The 18812-nt window shown below is 45.8% G+C and overlaps 1 protein-coding gene across 8 annotated transcripts in view; it reads right to left on the minus strand.

The window, feature by feature from the left end:
- Window positions 1-303: 303 nt before the first annotated feature.
- grip1 (glutamate receptor interacting protein 1) overlaps window positions 304-18812 on the minus strand; it is a 34816-nt gene continuing 16307 nt past the window's right edge. For 4 of the 8 annotated variants that reach the window (XM_062064611.1, XM_062064613.1, XM_062064612.1 and 1 more), the window contains exons 2-26: window positions 16546-16626; window positions 16331-16466; window positions 16101-16246; window positions 15933-16016; window positions 15796-15871; window positions 15581-15726; window positions 15363-15510; window positions 15092-15261; window positions 13689-13826; window positions 13441-13590; window positions 13182-13368; window positions 12978-13123; window positions 12824-12904; window positions 12684-12753; window positions 12477-12622; window positions 12262-12406; window positions 7034-7173; window positions 6758-6958; window positions 6539-6689; window positions 4532-4570; window positions 4228-4339; window positions 2863-2895; window positions 2432-2659; window positions 2175-2321; window positions 304-2114 (exon numbers count right to left, since the gene is read on the minus strand). In XM_062064611.1, coding sequence (XP_061920595.1) covers window positions 1854-2114; window positions 2175-2321; window positions 2432-2659; window positions 2863-2895; window positions 4228-4339; window positions 4532-4570; window positions 6539-6689; window positions 6758-6958; window positions 7034-7173; window positions 12262-12406; window positions 12477-12622; window positions 12684-12753; window positions 12824-12904; window positions 12978-13123; window positions 13182-13368; window positions 13441-13590; window positions 13689-13826; window positions 15092-15261; window positions 15363-15510; window positions 15581-15726; window positions 15796-15871; window positions 15933-16016; window positions 16101-16246; window positions 16331-16466; window positions 16546-16626 — 3362 coding nt within the window. In that variant the 3' untranslated portion in view covers window positions 304-1853. Of the gene's footprint in view, window positions 2115-2174; window positions 2322-2431; window positions 2660-2862; window positions 2896-4227; window positions 4340-4531; window positions 4571-6538; window positions 6690-6757; window positions 6959-7033; window positions 7174-12261; window positions 12407-12476; window positions 12623-12683; window positions 12754-12823; window positions 12905-12977; window positions 13124-13181; window positions 13369-13440; window positions 13591-13688; window positions 13827-15091; window positions 15262-15362; window positions 15511-15580; window positions 15727-15795; window positions 15872-15932; window positions 16017-16100; window positions 16247-16330; window positions 16467-16545; window positions 16627-17286; window positions 17342-18812 lie in introns of those variants that run through there. The other 4 variants (XM_062064610.1, XM_062064616.1, XM_062064614.1 and 1 more) reach the window with 4 other exon arrangements.

Raw genomic sequence — 18812 nt, forward strand, 5'->3', positions numbered from 1 at the left:
AAATAAAGTGAGTAGTTGTTCTAGTAATACTAGTACTACTAATAGTAGTAGGTGAAATAAAGTGAGTAGGTGTCCTAGTAATACTAGTACTACTAATAGTAGTAGGTGAAATAAAGTGAGTAGGTGTCCTAGTAATACTAGTACTAGTAATAGTAGCATGTGTGCAGTCGCAGTAATACTAGTACTACTAATAGTAGTAGGTGAAATAAAGTGAGTAGTTGTCCTAGTAATACTAGTACTAGTAATAGTAGCATGTGAAATAGAGTGAGTACCGGTAGTTGTTGTCCTGATAAAACCAAGACTAGTACTACTATAGTGGGTCTTTATTGTTGCTCAGTAGTCGTCCATACAAAGAAAGTGGAGACAGGACAAACAGCAGGAACATCATGCTACCAAAGTATTAAATTAGTAGAAAAATACTTTACAACATCCTTGTTCCTTAAAGAAAATACGGTTTGGTTGGTGAAGCTACATGGGAATGGACTCTTTAGTTCCAATGGCAGTCCAATGCGTGTGCGTGCGCGTGCACGTGTGTAGGGAGTGTGGTGGAGGCCAAGTGCAAATCCCTGCGATGTTGCTTGCGCACGCAAACACGTGCACGCACGTACGCAGCACGTGCGTACAAACACAGTGTGTATGGCTTGATCACGCGCATTCTGAAGCCACGTCCCTCAACATCAGACTCATTCCCCTGATTTCAAGCAGGTTCGCTGTTAGCCTTTCTCTCTTTTTTGTGAATTAATAGTGTCATAATAAATGTTAATAACTGATATATTATCATTAACGTATGCTGTTAGTCTGCGGTGTATTCATAATGTTAGCTGCGCTTCTTTTCACGGGGTGACGACAGCTGATATTAGCTTTGTGCCAAGTTGGCCCTGTGCTCGTGTCTGCCAGCTCCTGGCTAGCATGATGGCCACCAGTCTGTGCTTCAGTTAACATCTGTCCAGGTCCAAATAAGACGACCAATCAGAGCAGCGAGTGGTTTCAAGGAGGTTTCTGATTGGTGGCTTTGAACGTTATCGTTCCAATGAGAACTCAAACGTTGACACACGCACGCTTCACAAGTTCCCTGTTTAACAGGATTTTTTTTTTATATATATATATATATATATATATTTATATATATATATACATTAATGTAAAATGGTTTTATGGCTCGATGATGACGGACTGAACCTTTTTTTTTTTTAATCTATTGTACACAGTTTGAGGTCCAGTCGTCATGGTAACAAACAAACAGAAAAGTGACAACAGTCAATCAAAAACACACCAATTGATTAGCATAATAGATCACAGCTACTGGAGGGGGGGGGGGGGGGGTCATGCTTGGCTGCTTCCTGGAAGCTGATTGGTTAACCTGGGGAAGAGAACCAATCAGAATCAGGCATCTTTTGAATGATTGGTTCCAGCCAATCAGATGAATCTGTCTGTCATCCTGCCTGTCTATTGGCTAAGGGAAATGGGGGCGGGGGTTCTCTGGCCAAAGACGACAAGTGCACACACACACACACACACACACACACACATACACACACACACACACACAGTGTGGCCAGTCAAGTCACGTGTAATTGTAAAAAAAAATATTTGAGAACTTCTTAGTGTCTTTGTCATAATATTACTTTTCCCTCCTGGAGCGTTCATTAGCTCTTTAGACTGACTGGAGTGTGTGTGTGGTCTCCATGGCAACCACAGCTGTGCTTCTCTCGTAACTCCGCTTGACGACGGGAGGTGGCTGCTCCATCAGTGTGCTTTCAGAGCTCAAAGTTCACTGCAATGGAGAGTTTGTGTAGCACCGTGGGAGTGGGGGGCCGGCTAGGGGGCGGGGTCTGGTGGTTCCAGCAACACCACTAAAAGGAAGTGTTGGTGACTAGCCCCGCCCCCAGACCCTCCCCCGGCTTCTTCCACTTGATGGGAGCGTCAACGTTCTCGGTGTCCGCGCGCGGCTCGGACGATTCCGTCGGACAGGAGCGTCCTTCCGTGTGATTGGCCAGCGGGTTGGTGGAGGAGGCGGGGTTTCGGCTGATGACCAGCTCCAAGTGGTTTGGCGACTCGGCGATGAGCGGCACCACGAGGCAGCAGTCAAAGTCTCGCGTGCGGACGTGGTTGATCTGCACGCAAACACACGTTGGGAGGCACGCGCTGACCTCTGACCTCTGAGCTCTCCTTACCTGCAGCAAGCGGTCGTACGCTTGCAGGCCGCCGCGCTCCGCCGGACCGCCCGCTCGGATGTTGTTGACGTACACGCCGCGGTCCAACACGCCGTCTGACACGCTGAAGCCAAAGTCCTCCGAGTCAGAAGACTTCTCCACAGTCAGCTGAGACACACACACACACACACACACACACACACACACACACACACACACATGTAGTGTGAACATGTGATGCGCACCATGTGACACGCTTCTGAACACATGACACCAACTTTGTGAAGTTCTACTGGGTTCTGGTTGAGAATGTCATTGACTTCCTGCCTCATCTTCTTCATGGCGAAGGCTCGGCGCTGGGGGTCAGAGGGCAAAGTGTTTGAGCGCGGGGTCACCAGGGGTCGGGTGCTGCTGCGCTCCTGGAAGCTCGCCTGGCGTCCGAGCGTGCTGCGCATGGGGGCGGGGTCCTGGTTGAGACTGAGGGAGGAGCCTGACATGATGGTTGCCTGGAGAGAGCCAATCGGAGACGTGGAGACATGGTCACATGGTGTGTTCACGTCACCGTCAGCACACTTTTTGATGGAAGCTCTCAGCCAATCAGGCGTCACACACGCTAACGTGCCCCAACGTGTTAGTCAAAAAGTTAATTTCATGTTAGTTCGACTAGTTCAGTGAGTGGCGTTCAAAGACACACAGGAGAAAACGATACCCCAGTGACGAGCTCCGCCTCCTTTTCACACTCCTGTAAAACAATCAGCTCTTACTCTTTTTTTTGGGTCAAAGTTATGACAAAGCCCCGCCCCTTCTCCTTTGACACGTGTGTTTGTGTTCTTGTATTTCTACCCTTCTTGAGACATCAACAAGGGAAAGTACCTTCCATATGAGGACCGGTGAACAAGTTAGGACTGAAATCATGGTCCCAATTTGGAAAAACCATTGCATCTAATAGAGAATGTCTCATTTGCACCCCTGGTGGTGATATCTATCAAAATTAGGGTGGTCCAAAAAAGGAAGAATTTTTCAAATTGACTGTGTGACCATTTTAAAAGTGCAACATATGAAATAACAAGTGTGTTTACAATTTGAAGTGCTCTCCTCTAGCCAACATATGTAATAACAAGTGTGTGTAAGAAATTGAAATGCGCCCCCTTTGGCCAAAATTTATTTTAAAAACCAAATAAAAATGCTATCTGCAGCACCCCCCCGCGACCCTGAAAGGGACAAGCGGTAGAAAATGGATGGATGGATAGAGACATACTGTAATAATTTGAAGTAAATAATGAAGATTAAAAACCAACTACAAACAAAAAATTTAAATACCTTTTTTTTTTTTTTAACTAAAAGCAGTCTTTTTCTCACAATGTGTCGACTTTTTTCTTATAAAATCGGGAACAATTTCTCATATTCTTTCTGCTTCTGTAATATTGCAATATTTTCTCGTAAAAGTATTATTTTTTTAATGTAAAATGATTACATTTTAATGCAAAGTGGTGACATTTGTCATATAAAATTCTAAATTTTATCACAATATGGCCATTTTTTTTGTTGTTCTTGTGAAATAGTGACATTTTTTGAGTAAAATTATGACTTTTGTCATAATTTTGCCAAGTAAAATTCCGATTATTATTATATTGCCAAAAAAATGTAAGTTTTCTTAAAAAATTGTGAATTTTGTAAAGTAAATTTCCAACTTTTATCATAATATTGCACAAATGTTCAGTTTTTCTTGTAAAAGTTTGACTTGCGTTGAGTAAAACTACGACTTTTATTATAATACTGCCTTTTTCTTGTGAAATTCCAACTCATTTTTCCCAACAAGCTTTTTTATATTTTCTTAGTATGTACTGTATGTATCATCAATGTTGTAAATACCAATCTTTATATGTCTAGAAAGGGTGGTCCTAAAGAGGTAGGCATTATTCGGAGGTCTCAAGAAGGTAACACATACAATAATGTGTGTGTGTGTGTGTGTGTGTGTGTGTGTGTGTGTGTGTGTGTGTGTGTGTGTGTGTGTGTGTGTGTGTGTGTGTGTGTGTGTGTGTGTGTGTGTGTGTGTGTGTGTGTGTGTGTGCACCTCCAGTTCTCTGAGGATTCCACTCTGACCACACGTCTCCAGATCCTCTAGGGCCTGAGACCAGAAGTTCTCTTCCTGGTCGGGTTCAGTCCCATCATGGCCCACAATGAACCTGGAGCAGAGGTCAGAGTTCAGTGAAGGATTATTTTACACACACACTCACACATTCACACACACACACAAACACACACACAAGAGGAAGTCGGAGCAGACATGCTGGAGAAGAGCGTGAAGAGACGAGTGGACAAAAAGGGGGCACCGGTCACCGGGTGAGGTGGTTAAAGTTCAAAGGTCAGAGTGATACCTGCTGTCAGAAATAAGACCACTGGCGACATTACAGGTTCTGCAGGCACAGACACACTCTTGTTACTGCACCTAGCTCGATGCTAACAAGTGTCATTGATGTGGATTTGGAATGCTAACATGCTACACTGTGACTGCGCCTAGCTTGATGCTAACAAGTGTCATTGATGTGGTTAAAGAATGCTAACATGCTAGATTGGAACTAGTCTTAGCTCGATGCTAACAAGTGTCAGTGATGGGGTTAAAGAATGCTAACATGCTACATTGTGACGGTTCCTAGGTTGATGCTAACAAGTTTCATTGATGTGGATTAGGAATGCTAACATGCTACAGTGAGACTGCTCTTAGCTCGATGCTAACAAGTGTCATTGATGTGGTTAAAGAATGCTAACATGCTACACTGTGACTGCTCTTAGCTCAATGCTAACAAGTGTCTTTGATGTGGTTAAAGAATGCTAACATGCTAGATCGGAACTGCTCTTAGCTCGATGCTAACAAATGCCATTAATGTAATTAAAGAATGCTAACATGCTACATTGTGACTGCACCTAGCTTGATGCTAACAAGTTTCATTGAAGTGGATTAGGAATGCTAACATGCTACACTGTGACTGCTCTTAGCTCAATGCTAACAAGTGTCTTTGATGGGGTTAAAGAATGCTAACATGCTACATTGTGACTGCACCTAGCTTGATGCTAACAACTTTCACTGATGTGGATTAGGAATGCTAACATGCTCGATTGGAACTGCTCTTAGCTTAATGCTAACAAGTGTCAGTGATGTGGTTAAAGAATGCTAACATGCTAGACTGGAACTGCTCTTAGCTCATTGCTAACAAGTGTCACTGAGGGGGTTAAAGAATGCTAACATGCTACATTGTGACTGCACCTAGCTTGATGCTAACAACTTTCACTGATGTGGATTAGGAACGCTAACATGCTCGATTGGAACTGCTCTTAGCTTAATGCTAACAAGTGTCAGTGATGTGGTTAAAGAATGCTAACATGCTACACTGTGACTGCTCTTAGCTCAATGCTAACAGGTGTCAGTGATGTGGGTAACGAATGCTAACATGCTACACTGTGACTGCTCCTATCTTGATGCTAACAAGTGTCATTGATGTGGTTAAAGAATGCTAACATGCTAGACTGGAACTGCTCTTAGCTCATTGCTAACAAGTGTCACTGATGGGGTTAAAGAATGCTAACATGCTACATTGTGACTGCACCTAGCTTGATGCTAACAACTTTCACTGATGTGGATTAGGAATGCTAACATGCTCGATTGGAACTGCTCTTAGCTTAATGCTAACAAGTGTCAGTGATGTGGTTAAAGAATGCTAACATGCTACACTGTGACTGCTCTTAGCTCAATGCTAACAGGTGTCAGTGATGTGGGTAACGAATGCTAACATGCTACACTGTGACTGCTCCTATCTTGATGCTAACAAGTGTCATTGATGTGGTTAAAGAATGCTAACATGCTAGATTGGAACTGCTCTTAGCTCGATGCTAACAAGTGTCATTGATGTGGTTAAAGAATGCTAACATGCTAGACTGGAACTGCTCTTAGCTCGACGCTAACAACTTTCACTGATGTGGATTAAGAATGCTAACATGCTCGATTGGAACTGCTCTTAGCTCAATGCTAACAAGTGTCATTGATGTGGTTAAAGAATGCTAACATGCTAGACTGTGACTGCTCTTAGCTCAATGCTAACAGGTGTCAGTGATGTAGTTAAAGAGTGCTAACATGCTACACTGTGACTGCTCCTAGCTTGATGTTAAGTGCCATTGATGTGGTTGAAGAATGCTAACCCTGCGCTTAGCTCGGTGTAAACAAGTGTCATTGGTGTGGACTAGAAATGCTCACATGCTACACTGTAGACTGCTCTTTGCTAACAAGTGTCATTGGCGTAGATTAGGAATGCTAACATGCTACATTGTGACTGCTCTTAGCTCGATGGTAAAATGTTTGGAGTGTTTTTATTAAAAAAGGCCGCGCTCACCCTCCGAGTGCGGCCTGATCCCAGTCATCGTTGAGGCCGAGGTCTGACAGCGGATTGGCTCTTTGGCGGGAGGAGGCGGGTGATTGGCTGTTGCTGATCTTGGCGTTGCGCCACTCGTGGAAGGTGAAAGCCGACGACTGGAATGGCGCAGCTACATGTGGAACGAAAGTCAGCATGTGTGTCGCTTCTGAGTGCAAAGGTCACAGGTCATGTGCCTACCCGGGCCAGAGAAGCTGCCATCCATGTTGGATCCATCCCAGGACTCCACGGCGCTGTCTACGGACGGCAGCGTGTTGAACAACCTCTGACTGGAAGGGGGTGCTACCATGACAACAGGCTCCTCCTCATCCTCCTCGTGGTTCTCCTGGTTAGGCCCCGCCCCCGTCACTGAGCCAATCACGCAGGACTTGGGACTGGACACTGCGAACACAGGGCAGACGGTAACATGTGCGTCCGCCTTCCCGGGTGGTGTGACGGCCGCGAGCGAGCACGTACGCTCGCCCTGCTTCTTGATCTTGAGCGTGACCGTCTCTCCCGCCTGCTGCAGCAGACTAATGGCCTCGCTCAGAGGTTTGCCCTTCAGGCTGCTGCTGTTGATGGCCAAGATACGATCGCCCACGTGGATCGCGCCCGTCCTGAACGAAAACAAAGCGAACATTTGGTCACTATTGATTGACAGCCGACTGCTCGGTGTGCTCACTAGTGTCACCAACAGGGGGGGACATTCCCTACGTCATCGCCCACAATGACCTGTGTGAAGTTGGCCCCTCACAAAACGCAACTGTTTGTGCTGGTTTAACTATCATAGTTTTCAAGTTATTAACGTTTTATGTTACTAACATGTAATTATTCATAAACAGTCCACAACCATGTCAAAATCTCCTCAAACTTGTTTCATTTGTTTGCGCTTTAAAAAGTTTTGGTCTAACTAATATAGTTCTTAAAGGCCTACTGAAACCCACTACTACCGACCACGCAGTCTGATAGTTTATATATCAATGATGAAATCTTAACATTATAACACATGCCAATACGGCCGGGTTAACTTATAAAGTGACATTTTAAATTTGCCGCTAAACTTCCGGTTCGAAACGCCTCTGAGGATGACGTATGCGCGTGACGTAGCCCGGCGAACACGGGTATGCCTTCCACATTGAAGCCAATACGAAAAAGATCTGTTTTCATTTCATAATTCCACAGTATTCTGGACATCTGTGTTCGTGAATCTGTTGCAATCATGTTCATTGCATTATGGAGAAGGAAGCTGAGCAAGCAAAGAAGAAAGTTGTCGGTGCGAAATGGACGTATTTTTCGAACGTAGTCAGCCACAACAGTACACAGCCGGCGCTTCTTTGTTTACATTCCCGAAAGATGCAGTCAAGATGGAAGAACTCGGATAACAGAGACTCTAACCAGGAGGACTTTTGACTTCGATACACAGACGCCTGTAGAGAACTGGGACAACACAGACTCTTACCAGGATTACTTTGATTTGGATGACAAAGACGCAGACGTGCTACTGTGAGTATGCAGCTTTGGCTTCTAAACATTTGATCGCTTGACCGTATGTGCGCAACTTTTTTTTGCGTATGTACGTAACTTTTTTAAAATATATAAGCTTTATGAACCTTGGGTTAGGTGAACGGTCTTTTGGGCTGAGTGATTGTGTGTGTTGATCAGGTGTTTGAATTGTATTGGCGTGTTCTATGGAGCTAGGAGCTAGCATAGGAGCTAGGAGCTAGCATAACAAACACGCAGGTGTTTTTATGCAGGATTAATTTGTGGCATATTAAATATAAGCCTGGTTGTGTTGTGGCTAATAGAGTATATATATGTCTTGTGTTTATTTACTGTTGTAGTCATTCCCAGCTGAATATCAGGTACCGTGAGTATGCAGCCTTGGCTGCTAAACATTTGATAGCTTGACCGTATGTGCGCGTCACGTACGTAACTTTTTAAAAATATATAAGCTTTATGAACCTTGGGTTAGGTGAACGGTCTTTTGGGCTGAGTGATTGTGTGTGTTGATCAGGTGTTTGAATTGTATTGGCGTGTTCTATGGAGCTAGGAGCTAGCAGAGGAGCTAGCATAACAAACACGCAGGTGTTTTTATGCAGGATTAATTTGTGGCATATTAAATATAAGCCTGGTTGTGTTGTGGCTAATAGAGTATATATATGTCTTGTGTTTATTTGCTGTTGTAGTCATTCCCAGCTGAATATCAGGTCACCCCCGGCTCTCACAGTATCTTCCCTATCTGAATAGCTTCAACTCCCCACTAGTCCTTCACTTGCACTTTACTCATCCACAAATCTTTCATCCTCGCTCAAATTAATGGGGAAATTGTCGCTTTCTCGGTCCGAATCTCTCTCACTTCATGCGGCCATCATTGTAAACAATAGGAAACTTTGCGTATATGTTCAACTGACTACGTCACGCTACTTCCGGTAGGTGCAAGCCTTTTTTTTTATCAGATACCAAAAGTTGCAATCTTTATCGTCGTTGTTCTATACTAAATCCTTTCAGCAAAAATATGGCAATATCGCGAAATGATCAAGTATGACACATAGAATAGATCTGCTATCCCCGTTTAAATAAAAAAAATTCATTTCAGTAGGCCTTTAAGTTATTAACAAATGATGATTCCCAACCAGCCCCCCCCCCCCCCCCCCCGCACCCTCTCAAAATCCCCCCAAACTAGTCTAAATCGTTTGTGCTGCAGACATTTGTGTTTGTACAATTACAGTTTATAAGTTATTGATGTTTTTTATGGTATTCGCATGTTATTATTCCTAACCAGCCAATCAATAATGTCAAAATCTCCCTGAAGGTGTCCCATTTGTTTGTGCTGCAAAAAGTTTTGGTCTAACTCAGGGGTGTCAAACTCATTTTAGCTCAGGGGCCGCATGGAGAACCATCTATTCCTACGTGGGCCGGACTGGTAAAATCATGGCATAATAACTTTAAAATACAACTACGGCAACTTCAGATTGTTTTCTTGGTTTTACTTTGGCCTAAAATAGAACAAGCACATTCTGAAAAAAGGACATATCACATATGATCCTCTTGACAAAACAACTCAAGTTAGTTGAAAAATCTGCGGAAAAAAATGGTACAGTTTCAAAAACTCCATGAAGAACACAATTAATTTAGACTTAATCTCAGTGTATCTACAAAGCAATTCAACTTTAAGTCACAGCCCATGTAGGATTGAACAAAAAACATAAGAAAGCATAAATAAAAACTCCTCTATGTATCAACTACCTCATTTGTCTTTCCACTGTTCACTTTCTTTGAATTTTCACAGAAGAAACTAATTTTCACAGAACCATATCAATGTGTCTCATGCAGCATTTTAAGTGGGGTTACCAGTTGTTTATTTTACTCCTGTGTGTTTTACGTTGGGTCAGGGGGGAGGAGTCCCAGCCCCGCTACTGTGTACCTCTTGCTTGGTATACTTGCTCGCCCCGATATAAACAATTTGCTTGCCTAACAGAATTGCTATTGCGACATCCAGTGGACACATTTAGAAAAACAGTTTATTTAATTTAAAAATGCAGCTCAATTTTACACTGACTCATCTCGCGGGCCGGATTGAACCTGTTCGAGGGCCTGATCCGGCCCACGGGCCGCATGTTTGACATCACTGGTCTAACTAGTATAGTTTAAGTTATTAACGTTTTATGTGTTTTTTTGTTACTAACATGTAATTAACGTGTTATGTATAAACAGTCCTCAACTATGTCAAAATCTCCTCATACTTGTCTCATTTGTTTGTGCTGCAGAAACCTTTGGTCTAACTAATATAGTTCTTAAGTTATTAACAAATGATGGTTCATAACCACCCCCCCACCTTCTCAAAATCTCCCAAAACCAGTATGAATTGTTTTTGCTGCAGAAATGTTTGTTTGTGCTGTTAGGGTTTTTAGTTTTTTATGGTATTAACGTGTTATTATTCATAACTAGCTCTCCAACAATGTCAAAATCTCCCTAAACGTGTCCCGTTCGTTTGCGCTGGTTTGTGTCGCAAAACGTTTTGGTGTAACTCTGGGTTGTCCAAACTTTTTGACTTGGGGGCCACGTTGGGCTAAAAAAGTATGGTCGAGGGCCGAAAGCTGACTGCATGTAACGTATATAGCCTGTGCATACAGTGTATATATGATATTAATCATTCATTTATCCATGAATGTTCTCATTCATCCAGGTCATTGTCATCTCAGGGCATTCAATTGATCGCAACTGGACTGTTTGGTTTGTCTTAGAAGACGTTTCGCCGCTCATCCGAGTAGGCTTCATCAGTTTGTGCTCATAGACTTACATTGGTCAGATTTAGTCCAGCGGCTGATGCCAAAACCCCAACTATTTATAATATAGAGTAGAGTATGTGAAAGTTTGACTTGTTTACTTCCCTGACAACCTCCTTGAAGTTTTGTAATCAACCAGAAATATCAAACATTGATAAGTGTGGAGAGTGTTGTGCATCTTCCTATCATGCTTTGTAATGGACTTAAAATTGGTGTAATTTAGATTTTTTTTTTTTTTTTTAATGGTGCATGGACATTTTATATAATGTCCCCAAAGTTTAGTGAGCAGATTGTGTTATGTGTGACCATGTCTGTTTACATTTTCTGTTGGTTGAATTTTTCTTTTTTGCACCATTACTAGGGAAGGTTGTTTGTATTGGGTCAGATCATTTCTCCCCATGTCATCTAAATGGTGACACAATTGCAGCATCACATTTATCAGACTGTTAAAGTGAATGCAATCTATCTAAGTGTAAAATTCGTTATTAAACTCATGACGTCTCACGGGCCAAATTGATTACGTCAACGGGCCGTAATTTTCGACACCCTTGGTCTAACTATCATGGTTCAGAATTTGTTGAAAGGACTAGTTGGTACAATCCCTGGGGACTCTGCATGGCAGGGGCGTCTTCCTCCCTGAGCCAGGCTTGCACCTGACCGCTTCATAAGTTATTAACGAATTATGATTCATAACCAGCATCCCCACCTTCTCAAAAGCTCCGCAAACCCATCTCAATCCTTTAAGCAGCAGAAATTTTCATTTGTATCGTTACGGTTTAATTGTAATAATGTGTTATTATTCATAACCAGCCTTCCAACCATGTCAGAATCTCCCTTATGTCCTCTTGTCCTATTTGTTTGTGCTGCAAAATGTTTTGGTCTAACAATATAGTTTCCAAGTTATTAACTTTTATACATTTTTATGTTATTAATATTTTATTATTCATAACCACCCCGCACCTCACTTTGTCAAAATCTCCTCAAAATTGTTCGAATAGTTTGTGCTACATTTGTGCTGCAAAAATCTTCCCTCTAAATATTAGTTTTTAAGTCATTCCTGTCTAATAGTATTGTTTTTATGTTATTAACATATTATATTATATAGTACAGAGAACAAATACATGTTAATTCTAGGCAGTACCGTGATACAGTGGTTAGCGCACATAAAACATTAACAACATAAAACTTAAAAACTATAATAGTTAGAGGAAAACTGTTTGTATCACAAATGGCTTACCTTGTATTGACCTATAAAATAATATTTAATAACTCAAACAGCACAAACAACCACTTCAACAGCGCAGACGACTGAGACTATTTCAACAGAGTTTTGCGAGGGGTGGGTGGGCCAACTTCACGCAGGTGCCATTATGGACTATTTACACATACAATAGGTCATCAAGTTATGTGAATGTCCACCTCTCTGCCAGCCCCCCTTTGCTGAGTGAGGAGATGATGATGGGGTCAAAAGGCTCCTCGGTGCCTGAGATGGTGATTCCTAGCGGACCGCCGTAGCGTTGCAGCTCCACCGTGTAGATGATGCTGCCTGACACTTCTTGCTCGTCTGAAACGTGTGCACCACTCGTGGTCATTCATGTGTGCGCGCTAAAGAGGGACGCTGCCGTCAGCGCTACCTGAGTTGTCTTCATCTTTACGGATCTTCAGCTTCACCAGCTCCTCACACTGCTGCAGGATGTGGACGGCCTCCTCCATGGAGCAGTTCTCTACGCGGATGTTATCGATGGCCAGCAGCTTGTCTCCCAACTCCAGCGTCCCCGTCCTGGACCAGTGCAGCCAAAGATTAGGTCGATCTTCTCATTGTCAGCGTGTGGTCTCCTCACCTGTGAGCCACGCTGCCCTTTTTGATGTCCGAAATGATCAGAGGGTCACCCGATTTCCTGTTGGACGGCGCTGCAGTGACACAACAACACAAACAGGATGTCATGTTCACGTCATTCTTCTATTCACGGTGTGGACTCACAGCTGATGGTGATTCCCAACTCTACTCCTGGTTTCTTTGGAAGCTTCACGTGAAAAGTTCCCGAGGACGGAATGACTGACTCTGAAATAAACAAAGCCAGACACCTCAAAACGCACGTAAACCGCAGCCTGTGTATGTGTGCGTGCGTGCTTACCAGCCACATCAAACTCGATCTCCAGGGTGAGTTGTGCTGTGATGGAGGAGTCTCTGAGCAGCTGATTGGTTTCTTCCAAAGTGGAGTCTTCAGTTGGAACCCCATTTATGGACAAGATCCTGTCTCCAATCTGCAGGATGCCACACCTCCACACAAATACAACATTAGCTGTTAGTAAACCTGGTTAATGTGCCGAGTGGTTACCTCTCAGCGGGACTGTCGGGGTCGATGTAGGCGATGAGTGGCGGCGAAGACAGTGTCTCGGTGGCGAAGACTCCGCCTTGCAGCTGAAGGCCAAAGCCCATGATGCCGTCGCCTAGCAACGCCACCTCCGTGGTTTCCGTGTGCACCACCTGACCGGCAAGACCCACAGTGCTGGACGCCAATGACACTGAGAGAGCACGCATGAGTATCATCTCGCCATAGCGGCCATGTCATCATCTCATCATGGTATGAGACTCACAGGAACTCTTAAAGTCCTTCTTCTTCTGCTTCTTCCTCATCAGCGTGCCCCGTGGACTTGTGGGATACGCGCTCCGGGGCAGGGTGCTCATGTTGAGGGACGAGAGACTGTAGGCCGACATGGAACCCGGCGAGAACGAGTGGCTGAGCGCTGCATTGTGGAAAGACGGGAAGGTCAGCATCTTTCTCGCGCACACAGGCACGCACACACACGCACACACTCCTGTAAAGAGAAAGAGGCACACATACAGGAGTTGTTTGCGTGCCGGTTCTGGGATCTGGCACCTGACTGGTCAGGGTGGTATGTGTTGTAGTGGTAAGGTGGGAGGACAGGGGCGGAGCCACCGGTCTCCCAGGGGAGGGTGCGGGGAGAACGCTGCACCTTTACTGAACACACATGCAGGAGGGTGTTTAAGGTCAAGACAGCAGGACAGGTCAGAGGTTGGTTGTTGATGGCGTTGCTGCGGTGCATTCAGGGACAGTTAGACTCTGTGTTTGTACCTTACTGCGGTGCATTCATGGCCAGTTAGACTCTGTGTTTGTACCTTACTGCGGTGCATTCATGGCCAGTTAGACTCTGTGTTTGTACCTTACTGCAGTGCATTCAAGTCCAGTTAGCCCGGTTTTCCACTGGATGCGTAGCGGCAGTGAAATAATTTTTATTCAAGTCAATGTGTCCGTGTCCGCCGTTTAGCATCCCTGCGCTAAACATACATAGCTTCCATTTCAGTCGGTCGCCACGACACGGCGGTTCAATTTTGCCAACATCTGCTTGTGTTAGACAGGAAGTCATGCACAAACACAAATAAATTATCCAGTTTAATTTCAAAATATAACTTTGTACCTTGCTGCGGTGCCTTCAGGGCCAGTTAGGCCCAATGTTTGTACTTTGCTCCGGTGCCTTCAAGGCCAGTTAGACTCCGTGTTTGTACCTTGCTGCGGTGCATTTAGGGTTAGTTAGACTTTGTGTTTGTGCCTTGATGCGCTGCGTTCAGAGCCAGTTAGGCTCCGTGTTTGTACCTTGCTGCGGTGTGTTCAGGGCCAGTTAGACTCCATGTTTATACCTTGCTGCGGTTCAGTTAGGGTTATTTACACTCTGTGTTTGTACCTTTCTGCAGTGCATTCAGGGCCAGTTAGACTCTGTGTTTGTACCTTACTGTGGTGCATTCATGGCCAGTTAGACTCTGTGTTTGTACCTTACTGCAGTGCATTCAAGTCCAGTTAGCCCGGTTTTCCACTGGATGCGTAGCGGCAGTGAAATAATTTTTATTCAAGTCAATGTGTCCGTTTCCGCCGTTTAGCATCCCTGCGCTAAACATACATAGCTTCCATTTCTGTTTTTGTACCTAATTCTGGCGTGTTCAGGGCCAGTTAGACTTCGTGTTTGTACCTAATTGTGGTGTGTTCAGGGCCAGTTAGACTCCGTGTTTATACCTTGCTGCGGTGCGTTCAGGACCAGTTAGACTCCGTGTTTATACCTTGCTGCGGGTCGTTTAGGGTTAGTTACACTCTGTTTGTACCTTGCTGCGGTGCATTCAATGCCAGTTAGACTCTGTTTTTGAACCTCGCTGCGGTACATTTAGGGTTAGTTAGACTCTGTGTTTATACTTTGCTGCTGTGCGTTCAGGGCCTGTTAGACTTTGTGTTTGTACCTTGCTGTGGTGCGCTGAGGGCAGGCCGGGCCTGGTGCTGAGGCAGGATCTCCATACGCACGGTCTGACAGGAAGCGCAGAGCAGCTGAGTCGCTTCAGCCAAAGAACAGAACTCCATTGACTTTCCATCCACGGACAAAATGTGATCTCCTGCATGGAGAGCGCCGCACCTGCCCACACACACACACACACACACGCACGCACACACACACACCACGACATATAAGCGCCAGTGTGATATGTGGTAGGTGAGAGGTCAGAGGTCAGGCACCTGTCAGCTATGCTGGCCGGTTTGACTTTGTCAATAACGATGACCTGCTTGCTGCAGAACATGGAGGTGGACAGAGCCACGCCCAGACTGGAGCCCGTCGCCTTGGCAACCTCCACCAGCAGTGGGCCGGACGCCGTGGCGACCGAGTCTTGACAGAAGGTTAAAGGTCAGGCGATAGCTCCCATGTGGATGTCACAGGTGATGCGTCATCTTCTCACCCATGACGGACACGTCGTACTCTAAGAGCAGCGTGGCTTCCTGACCGCACTGCTTAAGGATATTCATGGCCTCTGACAGCGTGTTGCCATGGAGACGGATCCCATCGATGCTCAGCAAGCGATCGCCCGGCTTGATGGTTCCCTCCCTGCAGAGGGAGAAAGAGGGCCGAGTGAGAGGGTCCACGGTACGTGAACACACGATCAAGGTGGCTCACCGGTCTGCGGACCCGCCCGGGCGAATGGTTGTTATGACGATGGGCCGGGACTTGTTCCTGTCTTCAGTGGCTCCGCCTACATGACAGGAAGTCATACCATGTCATGTCGTTTTGCCACGCACACACACAAACGTCACCTCTGATGATGAAGCCGAAGCTGTTTCCATCTTTGTGCAGCGTCACCTCCACGGTCTTGAACATGACCCCTGACCCCTGCACGGCTGCAAGTGCACACACGAACAACACGTCACTCGCACGCCAACGCCACGTGTCCTGCGCGTGCTAGGATGGGCGGCGTCACGCACAGACGGGCGGCAGCTCGTACTCCACCTCCAGCACCACGCGCTCGCCCACGTTCTTTAGCAAACTGATGATCTCGTCGTGACGGAACTTGGCCAAGTTGATGCCGTTCACTGCGCGGATGTAGTCACCCACGTTGAGCTGGTCGCTCCTGAAAAAAAAATACAAATAAAAAAATATGTTTGTGTTTCTTACGCATCAAAAGGTGGACATGAGGACAGCAGCAGCTGCATACCTGGAGGCGATTCCTCCCTGCCGTAGGTTCGATACCCGTGGCTTGCCATCTTTGTCGATGCCGCCAGAGACGGTCAGTCCGAGCGTGGTGCCCTCCTTCTTCATCAGCTCCACCACCGTGCACCCCCTGAACTCGTCTAAAAGTCATGTGATCAAAGCAAGACAGTTGGCTCCTCCCAATTGTGCGCTTTCACCGCTGCATCATGTTAGTGTTACCCGGTATACTCTGCCTCCTGATGGCCAGCGCTCCATCCGAAGGTCTCGAGCCCGCCGAGTGTTTGGTGTACGGACCGTCATCTGCAACACACAAGCACGCGGTTTAAGCATTCTGCTCGCCACATTGATCGTGACCCGCTTCCTGTGGCGCCGCTCAGAGGGGGGGGGGGGGGGGGGGAATAAGATACACAGCAGCGGCTGAAGGAGATCAAAGCTGTCTTCTTCCTCCTCCAGATGTAGGACAGCATCCAATGGCTGAGTTTTGTGTTGAAAAAACAAACATTGATGAGTCTTATGTTAAAAAACACAAACACTGAGGAGTTTGTTGGCAATACGTGACTGAGGAAGCTTCATCCCGCTCACAAACTATGACGACAGATGGCCAGAACCACTGAGTGAAGAGAAGATCACGCAAGTACTAACTGAAGACGACTATAAGAGTAGAACCTGACACTGTGTACATACATACATGGACTGTGTACATACAGTACAGGAAGTATGCAGTGTGGATGTTCACATGAAGCTAGCAGCCGTTAGCTCACAACATGAATATTGCATTCAGACGCTGTCTCTCTCCCACTCGGAAGCTCTCTCGTCCCGCCGCCGTGCACTCCATTGATCCATTCGCACACACGCGCGCACACACACACACACACACAGAGTGATGCTGTCAATCAGTTTACAGTCAATGACGTTGGACCAAGCAGCCATTCCTCTCTATCTCCATCTGTGTCATTCTACCTTTATTCACCCTGCGCAGGATCTGACAGCGGCATTTGAACGACACGGCGATCATGATGAAGCCGAAGCTCGGCGTCGCCCCTCAACCCCCCGCCCGCCCCAGCTACGTCCAAAAAAACGACGAGGTCCTCCCGCTCCCTTGTTGTGCTGTGAGTTGAGCGCCTCCTCACACAGGAGCCATCCTGCAGACGCTCGCTGGCGGTGGGGGGGGGGAGTAGGAGGGGGGGAGCAAAGGAGGAGCGCTGCAGATGTGAAGCGCAGCCATGAAATGAGGCAGCAGAGCAGGAGGGGGAGGGGTAGTGTGTGGCGACGGCGGGATGACGAGGAAGAGGAGGGCTTGTTCATGTGATGGACGATGGATGAGTAAAATAAAATAATCATCAGGGGGTCTTAAACCTGAACCTGCACAAGAGCGCCCTCAATGGATAAAGTTAACTATTCCCAAGACATATTCATTGGCCCCTTTAAATCTGTCCCAGAACACTCATTAGCATTGACCACATAGAGTGATGTTGTCATTATACACAAAGCTGTGAGGTGATTGGCTGATGCTGCAACAAGGGGGTGTGGTCTAGTCCAACATGTAGGTCAGTGTTCCAGCTGCAGATTGAACAGGATTAATTTCACTCTCACTCTCCCATAAACACCAATTTTTCCTATCATATTGTAATCTGAGCGTGCCTTTGCTGCCTCCTGCTGGTGACACATGTATGCACGCCCGCTGCCGGAGACCCTGCCTCACAAGGTGACACTAATTGTATAATTTAACGCTGACTGGTTTTACAGGGAGGGAACCGTTGAAGAGGAAAATGACAGGAAAGTTTCTGGAAGTTTCCTAAACTACAGCAACGCAGGCGAGGTGTGACGCCTTCTACGAGCACGTGAAACAGGCCAAGCTAACGCTAATGCTAACATGCGCCGTGTATATGTCAGTCATGTCATCTATTTCCTCGCCGCATGTCACAATACAGTATAATGAGCTGATCAAGCCCCGCCTCCCGCTGTCACACACACGCATGGCTGCAGCTGTTGCCATGGAAACAAGCTGATGAATAATTGAAGGGAGCAAGCGACCCTGCAACATACAAAGAGCGATTTTTAGACAGGAAAGAAGTCAGTGCAAACGCGCACACACACACACACACACACACACACACACACACACACACACACACACACACACACACACACACACCAAGCTTAGCTAAATGGGCAGACTGGAGTAAAGCTTGAAATGAAGTCTAAAAACAAAGTAATGACTCTCTTCTCAAGCTGAAGAAGACTACGAGGCACCTCCACATGACAAGTGTGGACTTGTGTCACACACACACACACACAAACACACACACACACACACACACACACACACACACACACACACAGTGCTAATAAGAGGGCAGCAAACAGGAAGTGGATGTTTCCCTAATGACTAGTGATTACAAGGAACAGACTTAAATGCATCGTGTCAGGGTGCCCTTTGACCTCTCATGTGACCTAATCAGCATTGCTATGACTTTGACCTTTGA

The sequence above is a fragment of the Entelurus aequoreus genome, linkage group LG12 (genome assembly GCF_033978785.1).
Source record: "Entelurus aequoreus isolate RoL-2023_Sb linkage group LG12, RoL_Eaeq_v1.1, whole genome shotgun sequence".
In the NCBI taxonomy this organism is placed as follows: domain Eukaryota; kingdom Metazoa; phylum Chordata; class Actinopteri; order Syngnathiformes; family Syngnathidae; genus Entelurus; species Entelurus aequoreus.